The sequence below is a fragment of the Bidens hawaiensis genome, unplaced genomic scaffold, assembly GCF_021521415.1.
Source record: "Bidens hawaiensis isolate Kalapana, Puna unplaced genomic scaffold, B.hawaiensis_p1.1 tig00029273_1, whole genome shotgun sequence".
Taxonomy (NCBI): Eukaryota; Viridiplantae; Streptophyta; class Magnoliopsida; order Asterales; family Asteraceae; genus Bidens; species Bidens hawaiensis.
Genome location: NW_027494821.1, coordinates 25,192 through 48,789, shown reverse-complemented (window position 1 = coordinate 48,789; position 23,598 = coordinate 25,192). Strand labels below are relative to the sequence as shown.

At 43.8% G+C, this 23,598-nt stretch overlaps 1 protein-coding gene and 1 long non-coding RNA gene across 2 annotated transcripts; one reads left to right on the top strand and one right to left on the bottom strand.

The window, feature by feature from the left end:
* The first annotated feature begins 6,084 nt into the window (after window positions 1-6,084).
* LOC143578451 (uncharacterized) lies at window positions 6,085-7,666 on the top strand. Its single transcript, XM_077062032.1, has 2 exons — window positions 6,085-6,145; window positions 6,638-7,666. Exon 2 carries the CDS (start codon window positions 6,671-6,673, stop codon window positions 7,370-7,372), a length of 702 nt encoding a protein of 233 aa, XP_076918147.1. The 5' UTR covers window positions 6,085-6,145; window positions 6,638-6,670; the 3' UTR covers window positions 7,373-7,666.
* A 3,773-nt stretch (window positions 7,667-11,439) lies between these two features.
* Window positions 11,440-12,793, bottom strand: LOC143578450 (uncharacterized). The gene is made up of 4 exons (XR_013143262.1): window positions 12,604-12,793; window positions 12,277-12,520; window positions 12,138-12,190; window positions 11,440-11,631 (listed from the first exon to the last, which is right to left on the bottom strand). It is a non-coding gene; the product is annotated as an uncharacterized LOC143578450 (long non-coding RNA).
* Window positions 12,794-23,598: the final 10,805 nt, after the last annotated feature.

Here is a 23,598-nt window from a genome sequence, read left to right as displayed (position 1 = left end):
GAACACCACCTCGTTTCGCATCTTCCATATCCTCCAAGACGTTATGAGAATGATCGCATTGATGGCCTTCTTTCTTTTCATGGATCCGTGAGTACTCAGATGTAGGTTCAGTAAATCCTTAAAACTGAATGCAAAGAAACTAGGGATCTTACACCATTGCGCAATGACCTGCCAGATTATCTGAGTGTCTTGACATGATACTAGAAGGTGGTCGCTAGATTCATCATAATCGCCGCATAATGGACATCGAACCGAGTTTAAATGGATGTTCTTTGCTGCTAAAGCCGCCAAAGTCGGTAGTCTTTCTTGGATTGCCCTCCATGCTACAATGCCTACCTTCAAAGGTACCCAGTTATTCCATTTGAAGTCTCCTGTCGGTTGCATTCCTTTTGATTCCCGTATGTATTCCCTCATGCTTTTGATCGAAAATACCCCAGTTGCATCCGGTTCCCATTTCCATGTGTCCTCCCCATCCTGAAACGATGTGGAACTGAGGCAAGTTTTTAGAGCTTGTAGCTGCTGGATCTCCGTTACAGACATCTCCTGTCTTATCCATTGCCAACTCCATAGCAGCCTATTCCCGTCATGTTTTATCCTATCCGACACTAGGCATCTTTTGTTTTTTTCCAGCGCGAACAGGTCAGGGAACGTGATATAGATTGGGCTGTCATCAAACCATCTGTCCAGCCAAAACATCACACTGGACCCGTCCCTCATTACTGCTTTAATCGATGTTGATAGATCCACGCCCCACCTTGATAGATGACCCGATATGCTATAGATTTGTTTCCAAGAACCCGGGATAGAGATCTTTGCTGGGATGAAATTCCAAGTTCGCGAGTTATTGTGAATTGCCCACACCACTTTCCTCCAGAGACTTCCTTTTTCAAGTTTGAATCTCCACCACCATTTCGATAACATTGCTAAGTTTGTCTCGCGAAGGCTTCCAAAACCGAGACCCCCATACTCCACGGGTTCAACCACTTTTTTCCATGCAATCCAATTGATTTTTGAGTTGTTGTCCGACCCGCCCCAAAAGAACACTCTCCTTAGTTTCTCTAGTTCTTCAATAACTTGGGAAGGTGCTTTGTATAATGAGAAGTAGTAAGTTGGTAGTGAGTTTAATACGGACTTAATCAAGGTAACTCTTCCACCATAAGAGAGGGATCTTGCTTTCCATATGGACAGCCTCTTTTTGAATTTTTCAATAATTAGGTTCCAGTTCCTTGCAAGATTCATGTTGGCCCCCACTTGAAGACCTAAGTATCGAAAGGGGAGTTTCCCAGGTTTGCAATGTAGCATCTCCGCCATAGATTGTACCTCAAGTTCATTCACCCCTAACCCATAAACACTACATTTAGTTAAGTTCACTTTGAGACCGGAGGCAAGAAAAAAGCAGCGTAGAATACGTTGTAAATTCCTCGCATTATATTCCGACCAATCTCCAAGGAAGATAATATCATCTGCATATAACAAGTGTGAAATTGTTGGACCATTAGCCGTGCATTTCAATGGATGGAACAGGCCATTGTTTGAAGCCTTCTTCATGATTCCTGTCAGTGCTTCCATTGCGATTACAAATAAAAAAGGAGATAAAGGATCTCCTTGCCGAAGACCCCTGTTGCACACAAATTCCATTGTCGGGGACCCATTTATTAGAGCAGATGCACGGCCAGACTTTATTATTGTCATTATCCAAGACCTCCATTTTTCCGGGAATCGCATTTGAGTCAAGATGGAGTCTAGGAAACCCCAATTGAGACTGTCAAACGCTTTGTTGACATCCGCCTTGAAGATCATCCCCATTTTGTGATTTGACTTCATCCACGCAATGATCTCATTAAGCATGAGTGGCCCATCTATTATATTTCGCCCGTAAAGGAAAGCTGATTGTTCTTCAGAGATCAAATTCCTTACCACCCCTTTGAGCCGGTTCACCAAGACTTTTGAGATGACTTTATTAATACACCCAATTAGGCTTATAGGCCTAAAATCTGTTGGTTGAAGAGGATCTTTTACTTTTGGGATCAGAGCAATAAAAGAAGACATACACGAATTGTTTATTTGCTGCCCCTCGTAGAATACGTCAAACAGTTTAATAAAATCTCCTTGAAGGCCATTCCAGAACCGTTTTAAAAACTTGAAATTAAATCCATCCGGACCGGGTGCTTTATCCCCATCACATTCCCATACCGCATTTTTAATTTCCAACAAGGAGAAAGGAGCTACAAGAGCTTCGGCTTCCTCCTCCGAAATGTGGGACAAATATGGGCATTCAATACTGGGTCTACTCTCCATTTGTTCAGCGAAAAGATTTTCAAAATAATTAAAAAACTGACCTTTTATCGTCACGGGATTTGTAATCCACTGCCCATCCAGCATCAGGCCACTGATCCTACTGTTGCTCGTATTGGAGCTCAGTATTTGATGGAAGAATTTCGAGTTCTCGTCCCCTTCAATTGCCCACTTTGCGCGTGACTTTTGCCGAATGTCCATCTGTTGTAGCCTTTCCTTTTCCATTACAAAGTGCCTATATTCCGCCCGGGCATCAAGTTCATTTTGATTCAACGCTCTGACCTCCGCCATACTATCTAGGACTGCAATTTGTTTTTCCTTTTCCGCACGATCCCGGTTTAGATTTATCTTTCTTTTTTTCACCCACCTTGTGATGCCGTTTCTAAGCCATCGAAGTTTTATTGCTAGTGCCAAATCAGGAGGGCCCGAGAATTCAAAGGAATTACATCTGTTCATGACATATTCTTCGAAACCCTCCATGTGCAACCAGGAGTTGAAAAATCTAAAAGGGATACGCCCAAAATCAGAGGGAACTATGGTCAGTAACAATGGACGGTGGTCTGATGCTTTCCTGTCCAGTGCCTGTAGAGAAGCATTTGGCCAATTTTCTAGAAATCCAAGGCACACTAGAATCCTGTCAAGTTTGCTAAGCTTGTCTCCGCGATCAGACATGTAAGTAAATTTGCCACCCCCCATATTGTATTCATTCAACGCCGCTGCTAGAATAAATTGATTAAACGCTTCAGCATTAGACGCATAGAACTCAGAGTTACGTCTTTCAGTTGCGTCCCTAACTTCATTAAAGTCCCCCATCATAACCCACATTCCTTGAATGGAATTCCTAATTGCAAGGAGCTCGACCCAGACTGCCCGGCGAGCCGCAGCCACGTTCGGGGCGTAAACATTTGCAATGTTCAACCGTGTACCTGTGTGTCTGAGCCGTCCAGATACCACGAGATAATGCCTGTTTTTTATGATATTTTCACAATGGAAGATTAATGGATTCCATATGGATACCATCCCCCCAGACCTCCCCTGAGCATCCACAACTGCTACTTCAAATAAAGACCTTCCCCATAATCTACTAAACAAAAAGTTTTTTGCATCCCCTAATTTGGTTTCCTGAATCGCAAGAAATTCGACACCATAGCATGTTTTAAGACCCCTGACCCAATCTGCCTTCCCAGGGTCACCTACACCACGCAAATTTATAGATAAATAATTCATGGGGAAACAAAGTTACCTCCTTCGTCATTGATTAGCTTCCTGGTCTCGTCTTCAAATCCGTTTAGACTAATTCCAATGATATTCCCGACCTGGACAGTGGCAGTTACCTCATCCTCCAAGGCTTCTCCTTCTGTGTACACTGAATTTATTCCATTGTTACCGCCGACTTCGGCCTCTCTAGCACCCTCCCCCAAGTCTTCGACCGGCACCGCATCGACATTATTATGGCTTCTTTCAAGATGTCCTGGATTCTGAGAAAAGTTTACCCTGGACTTAAGACAGTTTGAAGGTGGAGGGGAGTTGAGATCGATATAGTTTGGACCGGTGTCAGTATTATCACAAAATAGTTTTGTGGATGGGCCCTGTGTAGATCCGATCGACGGTGGGCTTCTAGTACTCCTGTCCCGCTTGCCCAGTACAGGATTGGAAGTAGGCCCAATCGGGGTGTTTTGGCCCAATGATTTTGACATAACCGGCAATTGTTTTTGTTTTGTGGCTGGCCCAACTTTATTGTGGTCCCTGCTTTTTGCATGGCAACTCCTAGAATTAATCATGGCAGCCGCCCTAGCCTGCTTTTCACCATGCAAAGCATCTTCCCTAGGAGGGGGCTGTTGGATTCCAGTGCAGTGTTCAGGCAGGCCCTCCGACTTCCCGTCTGCCTGATAGTTTTCCGGCAAGTCTCCGATGAACTCACCTTCCTCCATCTCCTCATCTAGATTCGGTCCGTCTTTCCCATGATTGCTGGAACTAACATGGACAGCCCCTTGGCCTATTCCGATGAAATTGGGGACCCAGCCGTTTGTTTCTTCTATCACCCATACCTTAAACTTGTTGCCTTTCCAATTTAGATCAATCACTTCTTCAATCCTCTTCCCCAGAGGGACAAGGACATAGCATAACCCTAACGAATTGTCCGGGTTTCCCCATGAGAAGTCCGATGGTCCAACGACTTCCCCGAACAACTTTCCTATTTGATCATAGGTAAGGTTATCGCGCAACTGAATCGGGACCCCAGTGATTTTCAAACCAACAATACGCTCCTGGCTAACATCATTACCGTTCCAAACCAGGACCTGTGAGAACACTTGTTGCCATATCGATTGGTTCGACTCTATGAAATTTGTCGCCATACCCCGATGTTTGAAAGTGATTAGTACCCAAAGGCCACCAATGTATGATAAGCCTACTTCATTGAATCTGCTACCGATGACTTTTTCGATCTTGTTTAGGGACTCTAGGTTTTTTGCCAGACCAACAACCGATCGCCCCATGCAGTGATTCGGATACAAGGATCCATTACCATTGATCGTTAAGGACTTTACATGATTGGTTTTTGAGGCTTCCCCTTTCCCTACTGCATCCTTGTATGAGTATCCGTATCGGATACCGGTTGTCGGACTCTTCACAGTATCCTCCGTGACGACTTTCGGGTATCCGGTCTGATTCCCGGGGCTCCTTCCTCCATTTTGGAATGTGATTCTGTTGTGGTTCTTGTCATATTTGGCTGTTGATACCAAAACTTTCGCATCATGTATACTGACCGAATTCATCCTGGCCAATACTCCATGTAGATCCTTCACCCTTGTATACCTGACAAAACCAAATAGTCTTCCTCTCGCATCCCGCTTCTTTGCCACATATGCATCCGTGATAGTTCCATGGGGCTGGAAAGCTTTCCATAGCATTAAGTTTGATGTTCCTTCTGGTAGACTTTGCACGAAGAAAGTTATCTCGTTTTCTCTATTGTTATGCCGGAGGTTTACATTCCGGTGCTGTCCGCCGCCGCCTGTTCGTCTTCCGCCGCATGCTCTCCCGCTCATTTTGTTTTCAAATATTATTCCGGATGATAATGAGTTAGGTATATGATGAGATTAATGATGATTATTAAATGTTACTCATGTCTATTATGTCTAAGCGACGATTAGTAATTGCCTTTCATAACATTCGGCCTTTTGGATTCTCCTCAAAGTTATCACTAGGAATTTTTTTCATATGATGTATAATAAATTTAAATTATCAATGTGCTTTGAATAATAAATTTAATCTTTAATGTAACACATATCATGTATGAGAACAATAAAAAAAGGATTCGTGCGTGTGAAAGGATATTCTTCAAAGTTCAAACACATTCATGTGGTCCTATTACATCACCTAGTCAAACAAGATTCTTAACTTTTAAACATATAAAAGATTCTACATAGCAATATACCAGTTTTATTAAAATAAAAAACTAAATAATAAAAATACTAATATTAAACGTGGTCCCAAACTCCCAATCAAAAAATTTTAAAAACATAATGATAACTACAAAAAAATAAATTTATTTCTTAATTTTTTTAACATGACGTGCCAGTTCTTATTCTAATCCAAAAACTGAATCTTATCATGGTAATTGATTTTTAACTTTCTATCGTGGGATAAAAGGTTTTAAAAATGGAAAATAAATAAATAATTTTATAAACTTGGAATAATAAATTATTAAATTTAATGCTATTTAATGAAAAAATCCTGAAAGATTGAAGTCGGTGAAAATAACAATGAAACACAAGTAAACCCCCCAGATTCGTCAGCTGTTGGTCAAAGCAAAGCATACACACGACCGGACGATTATTCTTCAACTCAGGTATCTTTCTCTCTCACCCAATGTGTATGTATGTATGTATGTATCTATCTATATACATATCGATGATATTCGACAATGGAGATATTAATATTATTATGCTTCTAGATCTTTAAATTATTGCTTTTTTCTGCTCGCTTTTTGCTTCTTTGCCTTTTTGACGGATCCATTTCACTGCTTCGATTCCGATTCTCTGTTAATCGTATTTTTTTCTTCGTACGGACAGCTTTTTATTTGTATAAAGTTTATTTTTACCGCTTTTAAACCCTAATTCGATTCATATATACTGTCGATTCGTGTAGTTAATGTGGAAGATGGGTTTTTAAACCCTAATTTGATTAGGTAAACGTTATTTGATTAAATTAGGGTTTATTGTTAGGGTTTAATTTGATACATTTAGGGGTAAGCTATACAATTGGTGGATTTGGTTGCTTAGATTTGAAATTAGGGTTTGCTGTTGATTAATTTTGTTAATTTTTGTAATAATGATTGCAGGATTGGGTTTTTGAATTGTGTGATTTGAAAACAATGGATAATAAGAAGGTTGGTCTGGATCAATTGGGGGTTATTGGAAATGATTCTTGCAAGATTATTAAGAAGCTGGATATGGATGCTGCTGACATGGAAACCGATGACAATCTTCGGTTGTCGTCATCGCCGGTTGACAACGGTGGATTTGGTTTGAGTCCTATAACTCCGGAGTCTAATAAAGAAAGTTCTGAATTGATGTCTTGTTTTGTATCCCCGTTGACATTTGTATCTTCAGATACGAGTGAAAATGATGGTGATGGGGGCAGCCCGAGTACACCAAAAGATGGTGTGTTTGACCCTTTTGCCCCTGGTCCCGACCGCTTGGCGCTAGCTCCTCGGACCGTGAAGTACCTTCTGGAATCAAGGAGTTTTGTTGAAAGGAAGCTTAATTTGAACTCGGTTATGATAAAAGACGACTTGAACCACGTTTCGGAAAATGCCCTTGAAGATGATGAGGTGTTGTTGGAGGCTGTTTATAACTCGCTTTTGGAATGCATTATTTCCAAACACGCAGAGGATGTTCTTGGTGAGATCTCAGCTGTTGATTCTTCTAGTCTTGATGTACTCATGACGCCTTCTTTTGCTCCTCGATTGACTGGTATTGCAGATACCTGCCCTGATGCGCCTTTGAAACGTGCTATGAAGAAATCAAGGTGCATTGATGTCGGTTTGTGCAGGAAGCTTGAACTTGAATTTTGAAGTATGAATAAATATAATATTATGTGAATCTCCTGTTAAGGATGGATAGGTTGTAGTGATAATGAAAGGCTAACCTTATTTTGCTTCTAGAATTTGTAGTTGTTTAGAAACAACTGATTCTCATTATTGTTTGTACTCTTTGATTAAGTTTAGAATATTGTTTGTATGGATGTGGTATTGTACTGTTGATCTTTTGCTTATATTGATTGCAGAAAATTGTTCTATTTGTTTTTGTCAGTTTGTTTTGTTAGATTGTGTTTATTGGTTTGGTGTCATGTTGAAGGAATTGTGTTAGTATGGCTTGTATGGGTATGCAGCAGTGTCATATTTTGTTCAACTCTTAAAAGTTGTAACAATTGAAAGTTATGATATAGTATTTTATCGGTAGAGTAGTTAGAATTTGAAAATTAGAGACAAGTTATTTGATGTGTTTCATCAAGTGAGCAATTCATATAAAGCCTTCTCTATAATTAACATGACTAAACACTATTGCAATACATGAGAGGTTACGGGTTAAGTATATAATCTATATGGTCAAGGACCGTGTTGTGAGGGCCGAGGAGAGGTGCGTATCCATGGTCTGACATGCAAGTACAACATCTTTGCACTAAACTTTTAAAGTGATAAAGTTTGGACGGGAGATGATCAAAACAGATAAAAAAACGCTCTCTTGATTAAGTGTTGAATAATGACTTAACACATTAATAGTCACCAAATTTGACATCAACACATGCAACTTTAGTATTGTCACAAAACAACGATTTATAAAAAAGAGATATATCTTATAATCAACGAACATAATCCATTGCAAATATAACTTATACTTAGCCACAATTCTAGGTATTATAATAGTATGATGCTTCTTAGGCTATTTGACATGGCCCATGGGAGTCAAGCATGAGGCATGGTAATAGGTGGCAACTCATTCACGTGTGAAACCCCACGCCTGGTCGCCTGCACCGGTGCACCCATGAGTGAGGTGACGCGGATGTGAGAATTGCGGGCTTGAGCCCACTTACAGATGAAAACCACATGTTTCTTTATATTTTTTGATGATATTTTTATTTGTGATTTAATTTGTTTTTTTTTTCTAATAATTTTTGTTTTGTCTACATTCGGAAGCAAACATAAATATAATTTTTCATCAATATTCTGATATAAACTTTATTGAAAGCCGAGTCCGTTTGAAATTAAAGTATTTTTTTGGTTTCGTAAGATGGTTTAACATGTGTTTGGATGAGTTACTTGACTGGAATATATTTACACACTTCAACTATCTGATAATAATAAGGAGTAGAAAGTTATTTATTCTATTTTATTGTTTGTATTTTACATATGTGGTTTTCAATTTTGAAGTGGTGCATTCTCTTTTGATTTTTATTAATATCAGTCTTTTCTTTTAATTTATATTGGTTTTTACAATTAAACAGTTTTAAACATACTACATGTATTCTAGAACCTTTTTTTGATTTAAATTAAATTAAACATGATATGTACATAGATTGATTAAATGGCAAAGATTTACCACATAAGTTTGAAGCCATGCATACCCACATATGTGGTGATTGTGTTACCACATGGGTTCGAAACTTGCCATGAGATGCCCCGTCCACCCTAAGAAGTGAAAACCACACTTGATAGACTAAGGTGTTGTTTGTTTTTCCTTAGAAGCACTTCTCCACCTCTTTTGTCTGCACTGAGAAGAGGGCGCGCAGACGTCTTTACGTTGGGCTCTGCAGTGTGTTTGTTTTTCCGAAGACGTCTGCGCGCCCTCTTCTCCTAGAAGTGATGACATTGTTACTTCTCACATCTTCTACCCCATTTGTTCTCACCTCTTCTGACTCCAAAAAACATCAGAACTCCCAAACCCTATTATTCATATCCTCTCCACTTCTTCTTCTACATCTCACTCCCAAACCCTAATCCTAACCTTCTTCTCCTCTCCAACTCCTCCTCCACTCCTCCACCGCCGCCGCCACCGCCGCCGCTGTCGGCCTCCACCCCTCCACCCACCTCCAGGGTGTCGCCCTCCACCCCCACTTTCTTCCCGTCACCCCTCTCCTTACCTGCGGCGCCGCCCTCCACTCCCAACTCCAGCGAAGATTCGGGCGAACCCAGATGAGGATTCGGGTTGCTGGTCGATTAATGGAGTTGGGCGTTAAAGATCCATCGACGTATATACTTTTATGTAACACGTATCCAAGTGTGTTTATATGGGAAAATGTGGCAAAAGTTATGAAATTGATGGTTGCTGGTTATGTGAAGAAGGAACCGAGTTACAGTTGTGTTTATTTAGGGAAAGAAAGTGAGGTCTTTTGTGCAGGTGAAACAGGTCACCGGATGAATTTTAATAAGTTTGATTACCATTAGTTTGTTTGGTTCGGTTTGTTTATGAATAATTTTTTTATATTGGTTTTGTTAAGAATTTTAATAGGTTTGATTACCATTAGTTTGTTTGGTTCGGGTTGTTTAAAAATTTCTGTTTAATTTTATAAGTCTGCAGACGTTAAAAACAAACAATCTTTTTCTTACAGACTGCAGAGGTTTGGTCCACCTCTTCTGCTACAGATGCTTGCAGATGTGGTCCGCAGACCGCAGGCGTTTTACCTCTTAAAAAACAAACAGAGTGATTCTCCTAAGAGAAGGAGGACTTACCTTACACGAGTAGAGGAAAGTACGATGCTAGGCGTGGAAGAGCTTTTTGTATGCCTTCAGAGAGAAAAGCCTCATTCTTCTGGTTTTCATGATTCTCTTTGTTTCCAAGTAATGCATATCCCTATGGTCTCCCCTAATATTCCTAAAGGAAAATGGATCAAACGGGCTCCTCTTCCTTTTGGTATTTTGAAGTGTTTAGGTTCTATTGATCTTCCTAGTCGTATTCCAGGTCTTGGCAGCTATTCGGTGGTGTTGACTAAGGGGTGGCCTGCCTCCTCACCGTTCAATGGCTAGTTTCGAACAGAAAGATAGTCTTAAGGTACCAAAGGGTCTTTGGCCTGGTCTTACCAAAGAGTTGATAAAACTTTATTTTTCAAAAGTGAATGTTCAAGTCTAACGTTTGTTGGAAAATTATGTAATTTAAGAGAATAATAGAGTTCACGAACTGCCATTCAAATAAAAATATAGTCTTAAGGTGGGGGATTATCACATCCATTCTATAACTCTTTCTCAATCGGGTCGTGTCATATCTATTTTCCCGCCCCTCTAATCACAAAACCGTGAGGGTTTGCATCTTTTTACATCTCACCTACCCCTAAACAAATTTTCAATTATCTAACTTACATAATAATTAAATAAATAAATTAAATAATATAGAAAGAATATTAAAACAAAAAATATAACAATAGTGATAATAACTATAATAGTATAATAGTAGCCACTAATAATTATATGTCAGGATCATAGGCATCCAAGTCTTGATGTGGATGTTAAACTTGGACAGTCAGAAGGTGTCTCCGTCAATACCAAACGTCACTCACTTGTCTTGATTCTATCCTATGCGTTCCGTCCATCCTTAGACCTTCAACTAAGGTTGCACAAAATATATGATACCGGTAATAGGTTAACGATCATGAGGATATCCTATCCGATCGACATCTACAAAAGCATCTAACACTATGAATTATAAATGTAGAGTGATACAAACATATCATAAAAAGTTAAAAACTGATTAACCGGTTCAATTGATTATAATTGCCGACACGACAAAAAAAGGGAAACAAAAGTTATGTAATTACTGAAACATGTCACAAATTGATTTATTCTTACATATAAATCATAAAGCCATAAAGACAATTCTTTTGCTTTTTCTTTTTTAAAGAAAAAGGCAAAGGGTTTTTTAGATAACATAATTCTCACACTACAAAAATTTATTAATAAAATATAATTATATAATATATAAATTATATAGTATAGCCTCCTAATTTCTTTTAATCAGTCTCACAAAAAGCAATATTGTTACAATTCCAAATAGATGGTCTTTTCAATTAAAATAAATACACGTGTACAAACTTTTTATTGAATGCTTTACTTTTCATCAACCATTGTCAGCTTTTATTTTTCAACTAGAATCTTGACCCGCGCGTTACAGCGGGATTTTTGCGTGCATACGATGAATGTTCAAAGTCTTTCTTGTTGACAGGTCATTGACTGAGCTGGAGCGGGTTTTGTTTTCGTGAAAGAGACAATACTGCTAGTGATTGTCTCAGTACATGATGTTGTTTAACCATCTTCTCCCCCAAAGGAACTAAAATAGAGGTGTCCTGCACACAGTAAACATGCATAAGAACGAATTTCATTTTTACATAATTACCATTCAAATATTTGCGATTGTTTACAAAAATAATTAACCATAATCATAGTTTATGGCATGTACCAACGACACCTGTAACAGTTTGAAAAGCGAACATCCTTTTATAAAGTGAGAACCTGAAATGTGTCATCTAGATATCATACTCGAATTTACCCGTAACTAAATCCGGCCTAAACATGTTCCAACGTTAACTTGTCTTAACCCGAAACCGTTCTGGCCAAAACCCCAGTAGAATCAAACAAAAATAACACTTTTTTAGATGCCCGTTATGACACAAACCCATAATGACCCAAACCCCTTTCTAACCCGTAACACAATTTAGAACAAAAGGTGCAATAAAAATAAAACTACTAACATAAACTCGCATACCAATACCACGCAATATCCGTATTTTTCAAAAAAAAAATTAATAAGCTATAAACTCGCATGAATATTGCCACATAAGGGAAATTATACCTTCAAGTCGCATGCTTTGAGCCTCCACAATGACAAATTGTCTTACCCCTGAACTAAAACACATATGAAGTCAAGTTAATGTAATTTAATAATTTATATAGCATTGTAGAGGTCACATGGGTAAAAGGTGAGCAATTACCTAGTTTTACCAATCTTTCCATGACTTTATTTGCAGAGAATCAGGGCATAGGCAATCTCAATCAAGCTATGGAAAGATATAATAGTTGACTTTAAATCACAACTCAAATGCTACTTAGCTTTGATTTAGTGTCCATTTTGACATCAGGGTATCCAAGAATAGATGTTCAGGTTGTTGTATTCTATTGGCATCTTCTGCTGGATTTGCAATATAGCATTCAGTCAATTTGCAACACGAATTTAACCTAAATCAAGCACGAATCATAAGTAAAAGATAAAGAAAAATCAAGTATCAAAGAAACCCTAGAACCAAAAGATAAGCAAGTACCTTGGAGCAAAATATTGTTATCCCGTTGACACAATGGCAAGCAGTGGCCGGATCAATTGATTTAGGGTACAGTCAATTTCGAAAGACGAAGCAAACGTTTCTTGTAACGGTTACTGGTTAGTTACTGTTCTAGAAAGGGAGAACAGAACCTGAGTTGTTAGCCGACGATTGTTACGGTGTTACCGAAGCCGATGAATTTGTGGGACGAAGAACACAGTGCAACCGTTGTCAGAGGGGTTGTAGGCGAAAGAGACAAAATTGAGGGATCAAATGACGGTGCGATTGAGAGAGGAAAAAACACAACCACCTTTAAAGCATCATGTACAACTTGCATAGCATAAGAAAGTTGCCTTTTGTATATATATATATATATAATACAATACCTTCCAACCTTGTTTTCATAATCAAACTTTTTACCACTTAAAAGTTTAAACACAATTTTCATCACCATATTCTAGGTTCCCATATCAATATTGAAGAGGTAGGTCCCAGCAGAGCCCAGTTGGTCTCGCAAGACTCACCTTGAACAGGGACGTCTGTGCAAAGGCCATCTGCTCCCGCAGGACCCACCATGCTCAGAGAACCTTACGCGCAGTACGCAAGCTGTACACGCAGGGAAAGCCTCCCAATGGTGAAGTACCCCGCCTGTTCCCGCAGTTGCGGATACAAGCCATCAGGGAAGGCTACCCGCAGACAGCAGGGCTACACGCACAAGACACTAGCTACTTCAGTAGTCACATGAAGGAATGAGCAACGCGGGAACAATCCCGCCTAAATGAGCCAGTCCGTATGATTCTGAAAGATCTTTTGTACTATACCTACCAAGGTATGGATAGGACAGACGATCTGACCAGAACAGCCCATGAGCCAATCACAGGGTGACAGCTCACCGACAACAGTGCGAGGAGGAGCACCCTCTAGTACTGTTTGTCACTATTAGCCGCTGCCTACTCGCCAACCCTTACTATGGGACGTGCGCAGCCTACAGTTGGTGGAATAGTGTTACTGTTGGCCGTAACCTATTCACCAACCAGCATGGCCTGCGTATAGTCCACAGTTGGTGAGACGTGCATAATCTACAGTTGGTGGAATAGTGCAGCCGACTTTGTTACTGTTGGCCGTAACCTATCCACCAACCAGTATGGCCTGTGCATAGTCCACTGTTGGTAGAACAGGAATACTATTCAGCCGGCTGTACATTCTAGGAAACCTACCTTCGGCTATAAATACTCCAACATCTTGGAATGGTAAGATCCATCTGATATCTGCTATCTTGTTATCTAGCAATCTCTTAATATACACTTATATTCAGAGCAACCTAGTCTGATTCTCACGCCGGAGGGTGGTCACAAGGAGGAACCCCCCCCCCCTTCTCAGTGACGAGCTTACGGTGTTTGTTTTGCAGGTCCCCCGAAGAACGACCTTCTCTGCTGGACCTCATCCTCGTGGGAAACATTACTTAACCCTCAGATTATCTATAATCTGCACCGGGTCACCTAGTGTTTCTTCATTGGCGCCATCCGTGCATAAAAGCTAGAACTAATTTAGTTTTTTCAAATTTTCTGAAGAAATGGTTAACGTTACTCCGGTCCAAAGGCCAGTAACCGACCAAGAAACCCCGGGTAACAACCCCAGCAACTGGGGGGAACACCGGCGGTTATACAATCCTTACGAACACTACCCCGACTACCCAAGCCGGGGCAAGTGCAGTAAAAATTCCACTGGGGTTCACCGATACCCAGCTGGAAAAACGAAAGAGGGTCCCTCGCCAAACACTAGATCAAGTGAAGGCGTGGGCCGAAGCACGTCAGAAAGAGTTCCAAGCTGAATTGGACGAACGCTTGCGTTCAGTTCAACAGGCTGACGAATTCGGCAGTACTCGCCAACACCTCATTATGAACAGCGAGGGCGAGTACTCAGACGACGAGATGGAGGAGTCCGATACCGACGCAAACCCTCGCCATAAGGCGAAAGGGAAGCGTAAGGAAACGGACTCCCAGCCAAAAAGGAATTTTGGGGAAGCCTTTAAACCAACAAATGCGGAGAGAAACCCGCGTGACTTCTCCAAAACCTTTAGACCAACTGCTACGAATGCAGGAAAGTCAAAATTTGCAAGGGATATTGCGGAAGCAATCGCCCCGAGAAGTGCCAAACAAATGTCCAATATTGGCACTTATGATGGTCTATCCGACCCAGACGACCATTTGAACAGGTTCATTGCGGAGGCTACCGTCAGTAACTGGACGGAACCCACGTGGTGTTACATGTTCCAGATGACTCTGGTCGGAGCAGCCAGGGCATGGTTCGATCGTTTACCGGTCCACCACATATATGACTGGGCGGACTTTCAGAACAAGTTCAGCCAGCACTTCAGCCAGCAGAGGAAGTATACTGAAGAGCAGTGGACGATCCTCAACTGCGTTAGAGAGGAGGATGAATCTTTACTAGACTTCATCACCCGCTTCAACTCCAAGAAGCTGAGTCTGGGCAACATAAGTAAAGATCTTGTTCGCGCCGCTTTCATCCAGGGCGCCGAGTACCCAGAGCTTATCCGCACATTGACGGGTAAGGACGGCATGCCATCCACATGGGATGCCATCATGACGGCAGCCAAGCGCTTTGCCGAGACGGAGAAGCAGCTGGGAAGAGATCTTCCCCAGAGTACACACCTCTACACGCAGAGGACAAGGGAGAACAACGTTAGGATCGCCCGGCAGAACAAAAAGAGGTGGCTAGGTATTTGGCAGTCAAGGGTAAACTTTGACACCTCATCCAGCTCTCGCCCTCTTGTTGGCGGAAGGGACAACACACACCCTTCAAACCGAAAACACCGGTGGACGCCACTCACCAAGAGCGTCACGGAGATATTTGCCACGGAAAAATTGCCATGGCCAAAAGCCCCATTGATCCGGCAGAAACCTAATGCGGATCAAAGCAAATCCTGTGATTTCCACGGGACAAAGGGTCATGGTACTGAAGAGTGCACATCCCTGAAGGATATTGTTGAGACATTCGTCAAGGATGGAAGACTTGCACATCTCGTGGCATCAATCAAGAAGGGAGGAAGGAATGACAACCGGTACAGAGGTAACGGACGAAAGCCCGTCGACATCAGCATCAACATGGTTCATGGCAAGGTCAGAGGAAGAAAAAGACGAGTGACAGAACCATGCGCGTGGAAGGAAGCTGAGGTGCGCTTCCCGCGAGTGCCAGGAGGCCCCAGCAAAGAAGGCCCCATCGTCATCAAAAGCCAGCTGGGGCTTTACATCACTTCCCGCACTCTTGCTGACAACGGCGCTTCGTCGACAGTGATGTACAGGCAGTTCTTTGACAAGCTGGATGATGAAGACAAAGAACGCTTGGAAACGGTCTACTCTTCAATGGAAGGGTTTGACGGCAGTACAGAAACCCCCCTGGGTATCCTATCTTTCCCCGTTACTCTTACCGATGGGAATCATTCACGCACAGAAGACGTGGATTTTGTCATGATGAGAAAGCCACACCACACGTACGACATCCTATTCGGAAGAGACGGGATGGCAAGATTCAACGCCGTGGTATCTTCAGTCCACGGCATGATGGGATGGCCAACAGCTGAGGGTGTAGCGATGATCACTGGCATTCCCCAGGTATGCATCGCATCTGTCTCATCTAAACCCAAACCGAAAATGGCTAAACCAACCATCACCGAACCGGAAAAATGGGCCTTCAATGGCAAATACCCCGACCAGGCCGTTACCATTGGACCAACAATTGTTGATCCCACCCGCACCTTACTCAAACGCTTACTGCAGAAAAACGCTGACATCTTTGCGTGGGCACCAGCTGACATGACTGGTGTACCCCGAAGTAAAGCGGAGCATAAGCTCAAGTGCGATCCGGCTGTTACGCCAGTCGTACAAAAGCGCAGAGTAATGGGGCCTGAACAAACTAACGCGTGTAGAACCCAAGTCAAGGAACTCCTTGACGCAGGCATCGTACGCGTTAGTAGATATCAAACATGGGTTGCAAATCCCGTAATGGTACCGAAGAATGACAAACAATGGCGCATGTGCATAGATTTCAAAGATTTGAACAAAGCATGCCCCAAAGATTGTTATCCGTTACCAGAAATTGATCTTAAGGTGGATTCGTTGGCACCATTTCCCCTTAAATGCTTCTTGGATGCGTATAAGGGGTACCATCAAATCCACATGGCCGTAGATGACCAGGACAAAACCGCATTTCGGACGCCCGATGGTACATTTTGTTATAAAATGATGCCATTCGGACTTAAGAATGCAGGACCACGTACCAACGACTGATGGACAAAGAGTTTCATGCCCAAATCGGGAGAAACTTGGAAGTCTATATGGATGATTTGGTCATCAAAAGCCCCGAGCCAGAAGCGATGTTGAAAGACATTGAAGAAACTTTCAACACGCTCAAAAAGATAAACATGAAGCTCAACCCGAGCAAGTGTTCATTTGGGATGGAAGAAGGGAAGTTCTTGGGAGTCATTGTTACTAAAGATGGCTTCAGAGCGAACCCTGAAAAGGTCGAAGCCATTGTTAAAATAGAATCACCTACCACCATCAAACAGGCTCAGACACTAAATGGACGACTAGTCGCACTTAATCGCTTTTTGGCAAACCATGCGGATAAGTCGTTTCCTTTCGTGTCAACATTGAGAAACTGCTTGAAGAAAACGCACTTCCGCTGAACAACAGAAGCGGAAGCAGCTTTTCAGGAGATTCGGTCACGCCTGATTGAACTCCCAACACTTACAGCACCACAAGCGGGAGAGGAATTAATCCTATACCTTTCCGCAACAGATAAAGCAACCGGGGCAGTCCTGCTAGTAGAACGAAAAGGCATCCATATGCCAATCTATTATGTTAGCCGTGTACTAACAGACGTAGAAACCCGGTACTCTACCCTCGAAAAATTAGTCTTAGCACTTATACACGCTTCACGCAGGTTAAGACGATATTTCCAGGGCCACCCAATCACCATTCTCACCAACTTCAAACTCTCAAACGTTCTAGGCAAACCCGAATTATCGGGACGTCTAGCCAAATGGGCAATTGAATTGGGAGAATATGCAATTAAGTACAAGCCAAGACCAGCCATAAAAGGCCAGGTCCTGGCCGATTTTATTGCAGAAGTCCCCGCTTCGCGGGAGAAAGAGTGCTAGGAGGAGGCTCAACCCTCCCCAGCACAGGACATCAATGATGTCTGGCGACTCTACACTGATGGAGCAGCCAATAACGAGGGTTCAGGCGCAGGGTTAAAATTAACCAACCCAGCAGGCCAAGAATATACTTACGCTATTCGGTTGGATTTTCCAAGTACGAATAACGAAGCCGAATATGAAGCATTCTTGGCCGGATTGAGAATTGCGCGTAAGAAGGGAGTGAAAAACTTGGAAGCCCACGTGGATTCCATGCTAGTGGCCAACCAAATAAATGGGACGTACACGGCTGTGAACGACACAATGGCCCTGTACCTCGCTCAGGCAAAAACCCTTATGCGTGATTTCAATGATTGTAAAGTCATACACGTCAAGCGTAGCGAAAACAAATCTGCGGATGCGTTAAGCAAGCTTGCATCACTAGCCTTCACCCACTTGGGAAAGGACATCCGCATTGAACTCCTCGAAGCGCCATCAGTCCCGCACAAGGAAATTTGTGTCATCCAAACCGGTACGGAAACGTGGATGACACCAATAATAAATTACCTTGCAGCAGGAACACTACCAGAGTCAAAAACACAGGCAAGAAAACTACGCTGTAAAGCACTGAATTATCAACTCATCGATGACACCCTTTACAGACGTAACTTTCTTGGCCCACTCTTAAGATGCGTGGACAACCAAGATGCTGATTACCTCCTAAGGGAAGTACACGAAGGCATCTGTGGAGTTCACGCAGGTCCCCGCGCTGTTGTGGCTAAGCTGAACAATGCGGGATACTTTTGGCCGGGGATGCATATGGATGCACTGGCATACACCAGAAAATGCAGGTCTTGCCAGCTTTACGCACCCAACACGCATCGCTCGAAGAATGAACTTGTTCCAGTCACATCTTCGTGGCCATTTCAGAAGTGGGCCATCGATGTGACAGGCCCATTTCCCACAGCAGCAGGAAATGTTCAGTTCCTAGTAGTAGCCATCGACTACTTCACCAAGTGGATAGAAGCAAAACCTTTAGCCCAAACAACCGCAAAACATATCAAAAAATTTATTTGGGAATTTATTATTTGTCGTTTTGGACTTCCACAGAATTTGGTGAGCGATAATGGCACCAACTTTGCTGACAAGAAGCTACAGCAGTGGCTGAAAGAACTTCAAATCACCCACACCTTTACCTCAGTGGCACACCCGCAAGGTAATGGTGAGGTGGAAAGAGCAAACAAGAGCATCGTCGATGGCATAAAGAAAAGACTCTTGGAACACAGATCCGGCTGGGTGGACGAACTTCCGCACGTCCTTTGGGCAAACAGAACGCTGAAAAAGGCCAGTACGGGGGAAACCCCATTCAGTCTCACTTATGGCACTGAAGCCATGGTCCCGGTCGAAATTGGTTTACCCTCACCAAGGGTCTTGATCCAGCCAGAAGACAATGATGCGGAAAGACGGTTAGACCTTATGCTAACCGAGGAACGCAGAGACTTAGCCGCAGTGCGTGAAGAGAATTACAAACGACAAATGCAAAAGTACTACAACACGTGGGTAAAACTCTGCAACTTCAATGAAGGAGACTACATACTGTGTAACAACGAGGCTTCGAACCAAGAACGCCCAGGAAAGCTGGCCCCGGTCTGGGAAGGGCCATACGTTATCAAACAAGTTCTGGGAAAGGGCGCATACCGGCTCGAAAGGCTCGATGGCACTCCCATCCCAAGAACATGGAATGGAGCTCAATTACGCAAATGTTATATGTAGATCAATTCCAAACTTGTAAAGAAAAGGCTTAAGAGCCACTTCTAATGGAAATGATTCTCCTTTCACAATGTGTTGATAGCCTTACCTTTAACTTATGAACTTCCCATGTGCCGGTATTCACCGCATCAACGTGGGAAGAAGTAAGTAGTTGCGTGTGGAAGGCGGCAAAACCCGCATAAACACAACGCTAAAAATGTTAAAAAGTTCTAAGGAAAACCTACACGCAGGTCAGATGTAAGTAAAGTTTAGCCATCCTTGTAAGTGCAAGTGACGGTCTTACCCGCACAATCACGAACAAGGAAGCAAAACTTCAACCTATCATCTACCACGTTCAAAGGTTAACATACTCTGAACACTTAGAAAATTTCAAAGGAGAAGATGAGGTAAACTTCCACGCAGGTTAAATGTAAGTTTAGCCATCCTACTAAGTGCAAGTTACGGTCCTACCCGCACAATCATGAAAGAGGAAGCAAAATAAACTTATAATTTACCACGTCAAAAAGTTAACTTATCTAAGTACTAAAGAAATTGCTAAGTGTAAACATGCGTAAAATAAACAAGGAAAAGGACAAACACATTCTTTATTTCATCGAAACTTGAATATTACAAACATTGCTGGGTGTATACCCGCATACAAAAGAAATACAAAAGCAAATATCTACACTAGTGGTGGAAAGGGATCTTCTGGATCATGCTTCAGGGCCACTTCCACTTGGACCCGCACCATCAGCAGAGTGTGGCGGTTCAAGGAAAGCTCTAAGGACAGCAAGCCCATCATCAGCAGCATCGACTTCGTTCACCTTCTCCACCACCGGATGCGGGAAGGCGGCATACTGATTCACTGCTTGGTCGTAAGCAGTTTCAGTGTCCACATCAAACAAAGGGAAGTTGGAAGGCGGGATGCCTTTCTCAACGAACCCTAGACCAAGCAGGAAGCCGGCCTTTTCCCCATCCTCATGAGAAGCGTTGAGGGCTGCGCTCATAGCATCGTCATAAGACGTCTCTGAAAAGACCCGATGCACAACCTACAAAGAAAATGTACAAGTGTAAGAAACTTCAGTCACAAAGGAAAGCGTGAAGACAAAGCTAAAATACCTGGGACAACGCTTCTCGAAGAAGCCATTCCTGGGCAACCAGAGCTTCTTGAAGGGCGGCTTGAGCTTGGGTGCAGGCGCGTTCGGCTTCGCTCTTATTAAGATTGGCAAGAAGCACATCCTTTGCAGCGGCCTCTTCAACGCCCTTAAGCTTCCGCTCGGTGTGCGCAAGCACGCCCCTCTGGTCCAGAATCTCTTGAAGCTTCTTCGCGTCCTCCATAGCCAAGGCATCATGAGCCTGTTGAAGAGCCTCTAATTTGGCTTTAAGTTCTTCATTCTCCAGGCGGAGAGGCTCAGCAACAGCTTCAGCCTTGGTGGCCCTCTCGGTCGCGTTCCTCGCAGTCTCCTTAGCTAGCCGAAGCTGTTCGTTAACAGCTTGGGCAGCCTTGGAGCGGGCCTCGAGTCGCGCTTGAACCTCAACCTCGAGGGCCTTGAAGGCCTTATCCTTCTCCGCAGCCACTGCGGTTAGTTTTTGGTTCTCCTCCCGGAGAGCACGCGCCTGAGATACTTCTTTAACGCGAGCTGCTTTCAACTTGTCGTTTTCACGACAAAGCAGCTCGACGCGTGGCTGCATCCGGGCCAGGAGAACCCGAAGCTCGTTGGTTAGCCTACCCTCCTGGTAGCTAACCATGGCTTCCCCCAACGCACCATGGGGAGCAGCGTGGCGAGCCCAGTCCACGCACTCCACAGGTGTGCGAAGGGCTGTTCCTCGGCGAATGTTCCATCTTGGAACATACACTTCATTGGAATCCGACACTGCAAAAGAAACAAAGCAGTTAGGAAAAGATGATAAAAAAAAAAATGTATAAAGGCCAAAAGAACCCTACGCACCTGTAGGGTCGATCATAGGCCGATAGCCACCGAACCCATCACCTGAACCTAAGGGAAATCCATCCAAAAGGTCAGGCAGATGGGAAGGTAACAAAGATTGGCGAGAGGCCTCGCGCGTACCTGAAGGTTCGGCCGTCGAGGCCGATGGCGGAGGCGGCACGGTTTCCGCCGCAGTAGATGGCGGAGGCATGGTATCCGCCGCGGTCGCCGCCGTGGAGTCAGCAGCAACAGTAACCGCCGGCTCCGTGAAGGATGCTGTAAAAATCGCACTCACGGCCGGCGGTGACGTCATCTCGGTTGGAACAGTCGGCTCAAAGGAGTGAGCAACTGGACCAGTGGATGCAGGCGCAGGCGCCTGGGTCGACGCCTCAGGTAGGCTGACCGAGCCTACCGTCATTGGCGGAGAGGTACTCCTCTGCGCTCCACCCTGGAATGCGTCAACATCCACGCCTGCACAAGAAGATAAGTTTCAATAAATTTATAGTGATAAATCTACAAAGATAAGGACGTTTGTACTTACGGGTTTTCTTGAGCCTGAACGTACGGACGGGCGGGGACGAGCCCGATGGAGCCGGTCTCTTGATGCCGGTCACCTTCGTCGTCGTTGGTTCTCCGGATGCAACAGTCGTAGCCTCCGGAGCAGTGGTCTTCTCACCACCGGGGTTCCCCGCCACCTCTTCACTATCTGACTCAGTGTCAGATAGAAGCACTGGATCGGCTGTGGAGGCCATCTTCTCCTTCCCCTTTCCGCCGGCAGCTTTCCTCTTTCGCACCAGCGAAGGACCATCTGCGGATTCCTCAGAAGAAGGGATGTCAGGAATTCCGGCAGCGGGTACAGCATTGAGGGATTGAGGATAGAATATCGCCTTACCTGGCCGCCGGTGGCTCAGGATCTCGTGGCCCAGCGGATAGACCTCCACAAACCGATCCGCCGTTTGTTCCAGGATGGGCAACTCGCCCTCGTCTAGAGCACGAGTACCCATCCGCGCGGGACCGTCAGCTTCCCGCGGGTACAGGAGCGACTCCAAATCGTTCCCCCTCTGAAAGAAAAGAAACAGTTAGAAGACAAACTCGTATCAGCAAAAAAGACAAGACATACCATAAGGAATAGAGTTCAAACCGTATTCGAGAAGGATGGGAACCTGAGACGCCTCCTTCCACACCCGGCTCATCCCCAACATCACCATCCCGGACTCCGCAAACCGGTAAACCGGAGATTGGACCAGGGATATCTTCGAGAACCATTCCGCCTCCTGGTAGTTGGTGGCGTGAAGGCTCGGAATTGCTTGGCCATTTTTAAACTTCATGGCAAGGGGGACGGCGTGAGCGGATATGTAGAAGAACTCCCGCTTCCACGATCGGAGACTGCGCTCGGTCGCGCAAATCTTTAAACCCTTAATGCGGGTTGTCAGGGTGTACCACCCCTGGATGCACCTCCAAGTATAGAAGGTCATCAGGCGGTCCACATGGGGCTCGATGCCCAAAATCCGGCACACCCACTCGAAGTGGCGAATCTTGGCGATCGCCATGGGGTGCAACTCGGTCAGATGAACACCGTGCCTCTCAAGGACACGGTAAACAAACTTTGTCAATGGGAACCTAAGATTCCCATAGACAAAGAATGCTGCATAAACCCCGATCTTGCCTCTGGGGGCATCGTACACGGTCTGATGGGGTTCAGGAAACTCAGGCTAGAGAGGATCGAGCATGAACTTCCTAACAACATACCGGTACTGATCGCCGGGCAGAGCACACTGGCACTCGCCAGCAGTACTCCTATCATCGGTTGTAGACTCGAAATCATGTGAAGACATCTTGCAGAAGGAAGAAGAAAACGATTTCAAGGGAATGCTCGACTGAATAGAGGAGTATTCACCGGAAATCGCTGTAAAGATGAAGAGAAAATGTGAAAGTGTGAATTGGAAAGGATCCTCCACCCCCTTTATATACTAATCGCAATTAATGCGGTGAATTTAATGCGGAGGAGAGAGAAATCGAAGGTGCAATGAAACTATGACGCGTGGCAAAAAGCAAGCTGGCAACAGCTGTCAAAAGGACGCGTGCCAGTAATTTTGCGGCCACGCGCCCGAAAAATCGCGCCCACGCGCCTGAAAAAGTGTCTGGAATGACCATGTACTATCACGT

Bases quoted from the DNA above. Each gene is read 5' to 3' on its own strand.
- LOC143578451 (XM_077062032.1), top strand. From the start codon at position 6,671: ATGGATAATAAGAAGGTTGGTCTGGATCAATTGGGGGTTATTGGAAAT.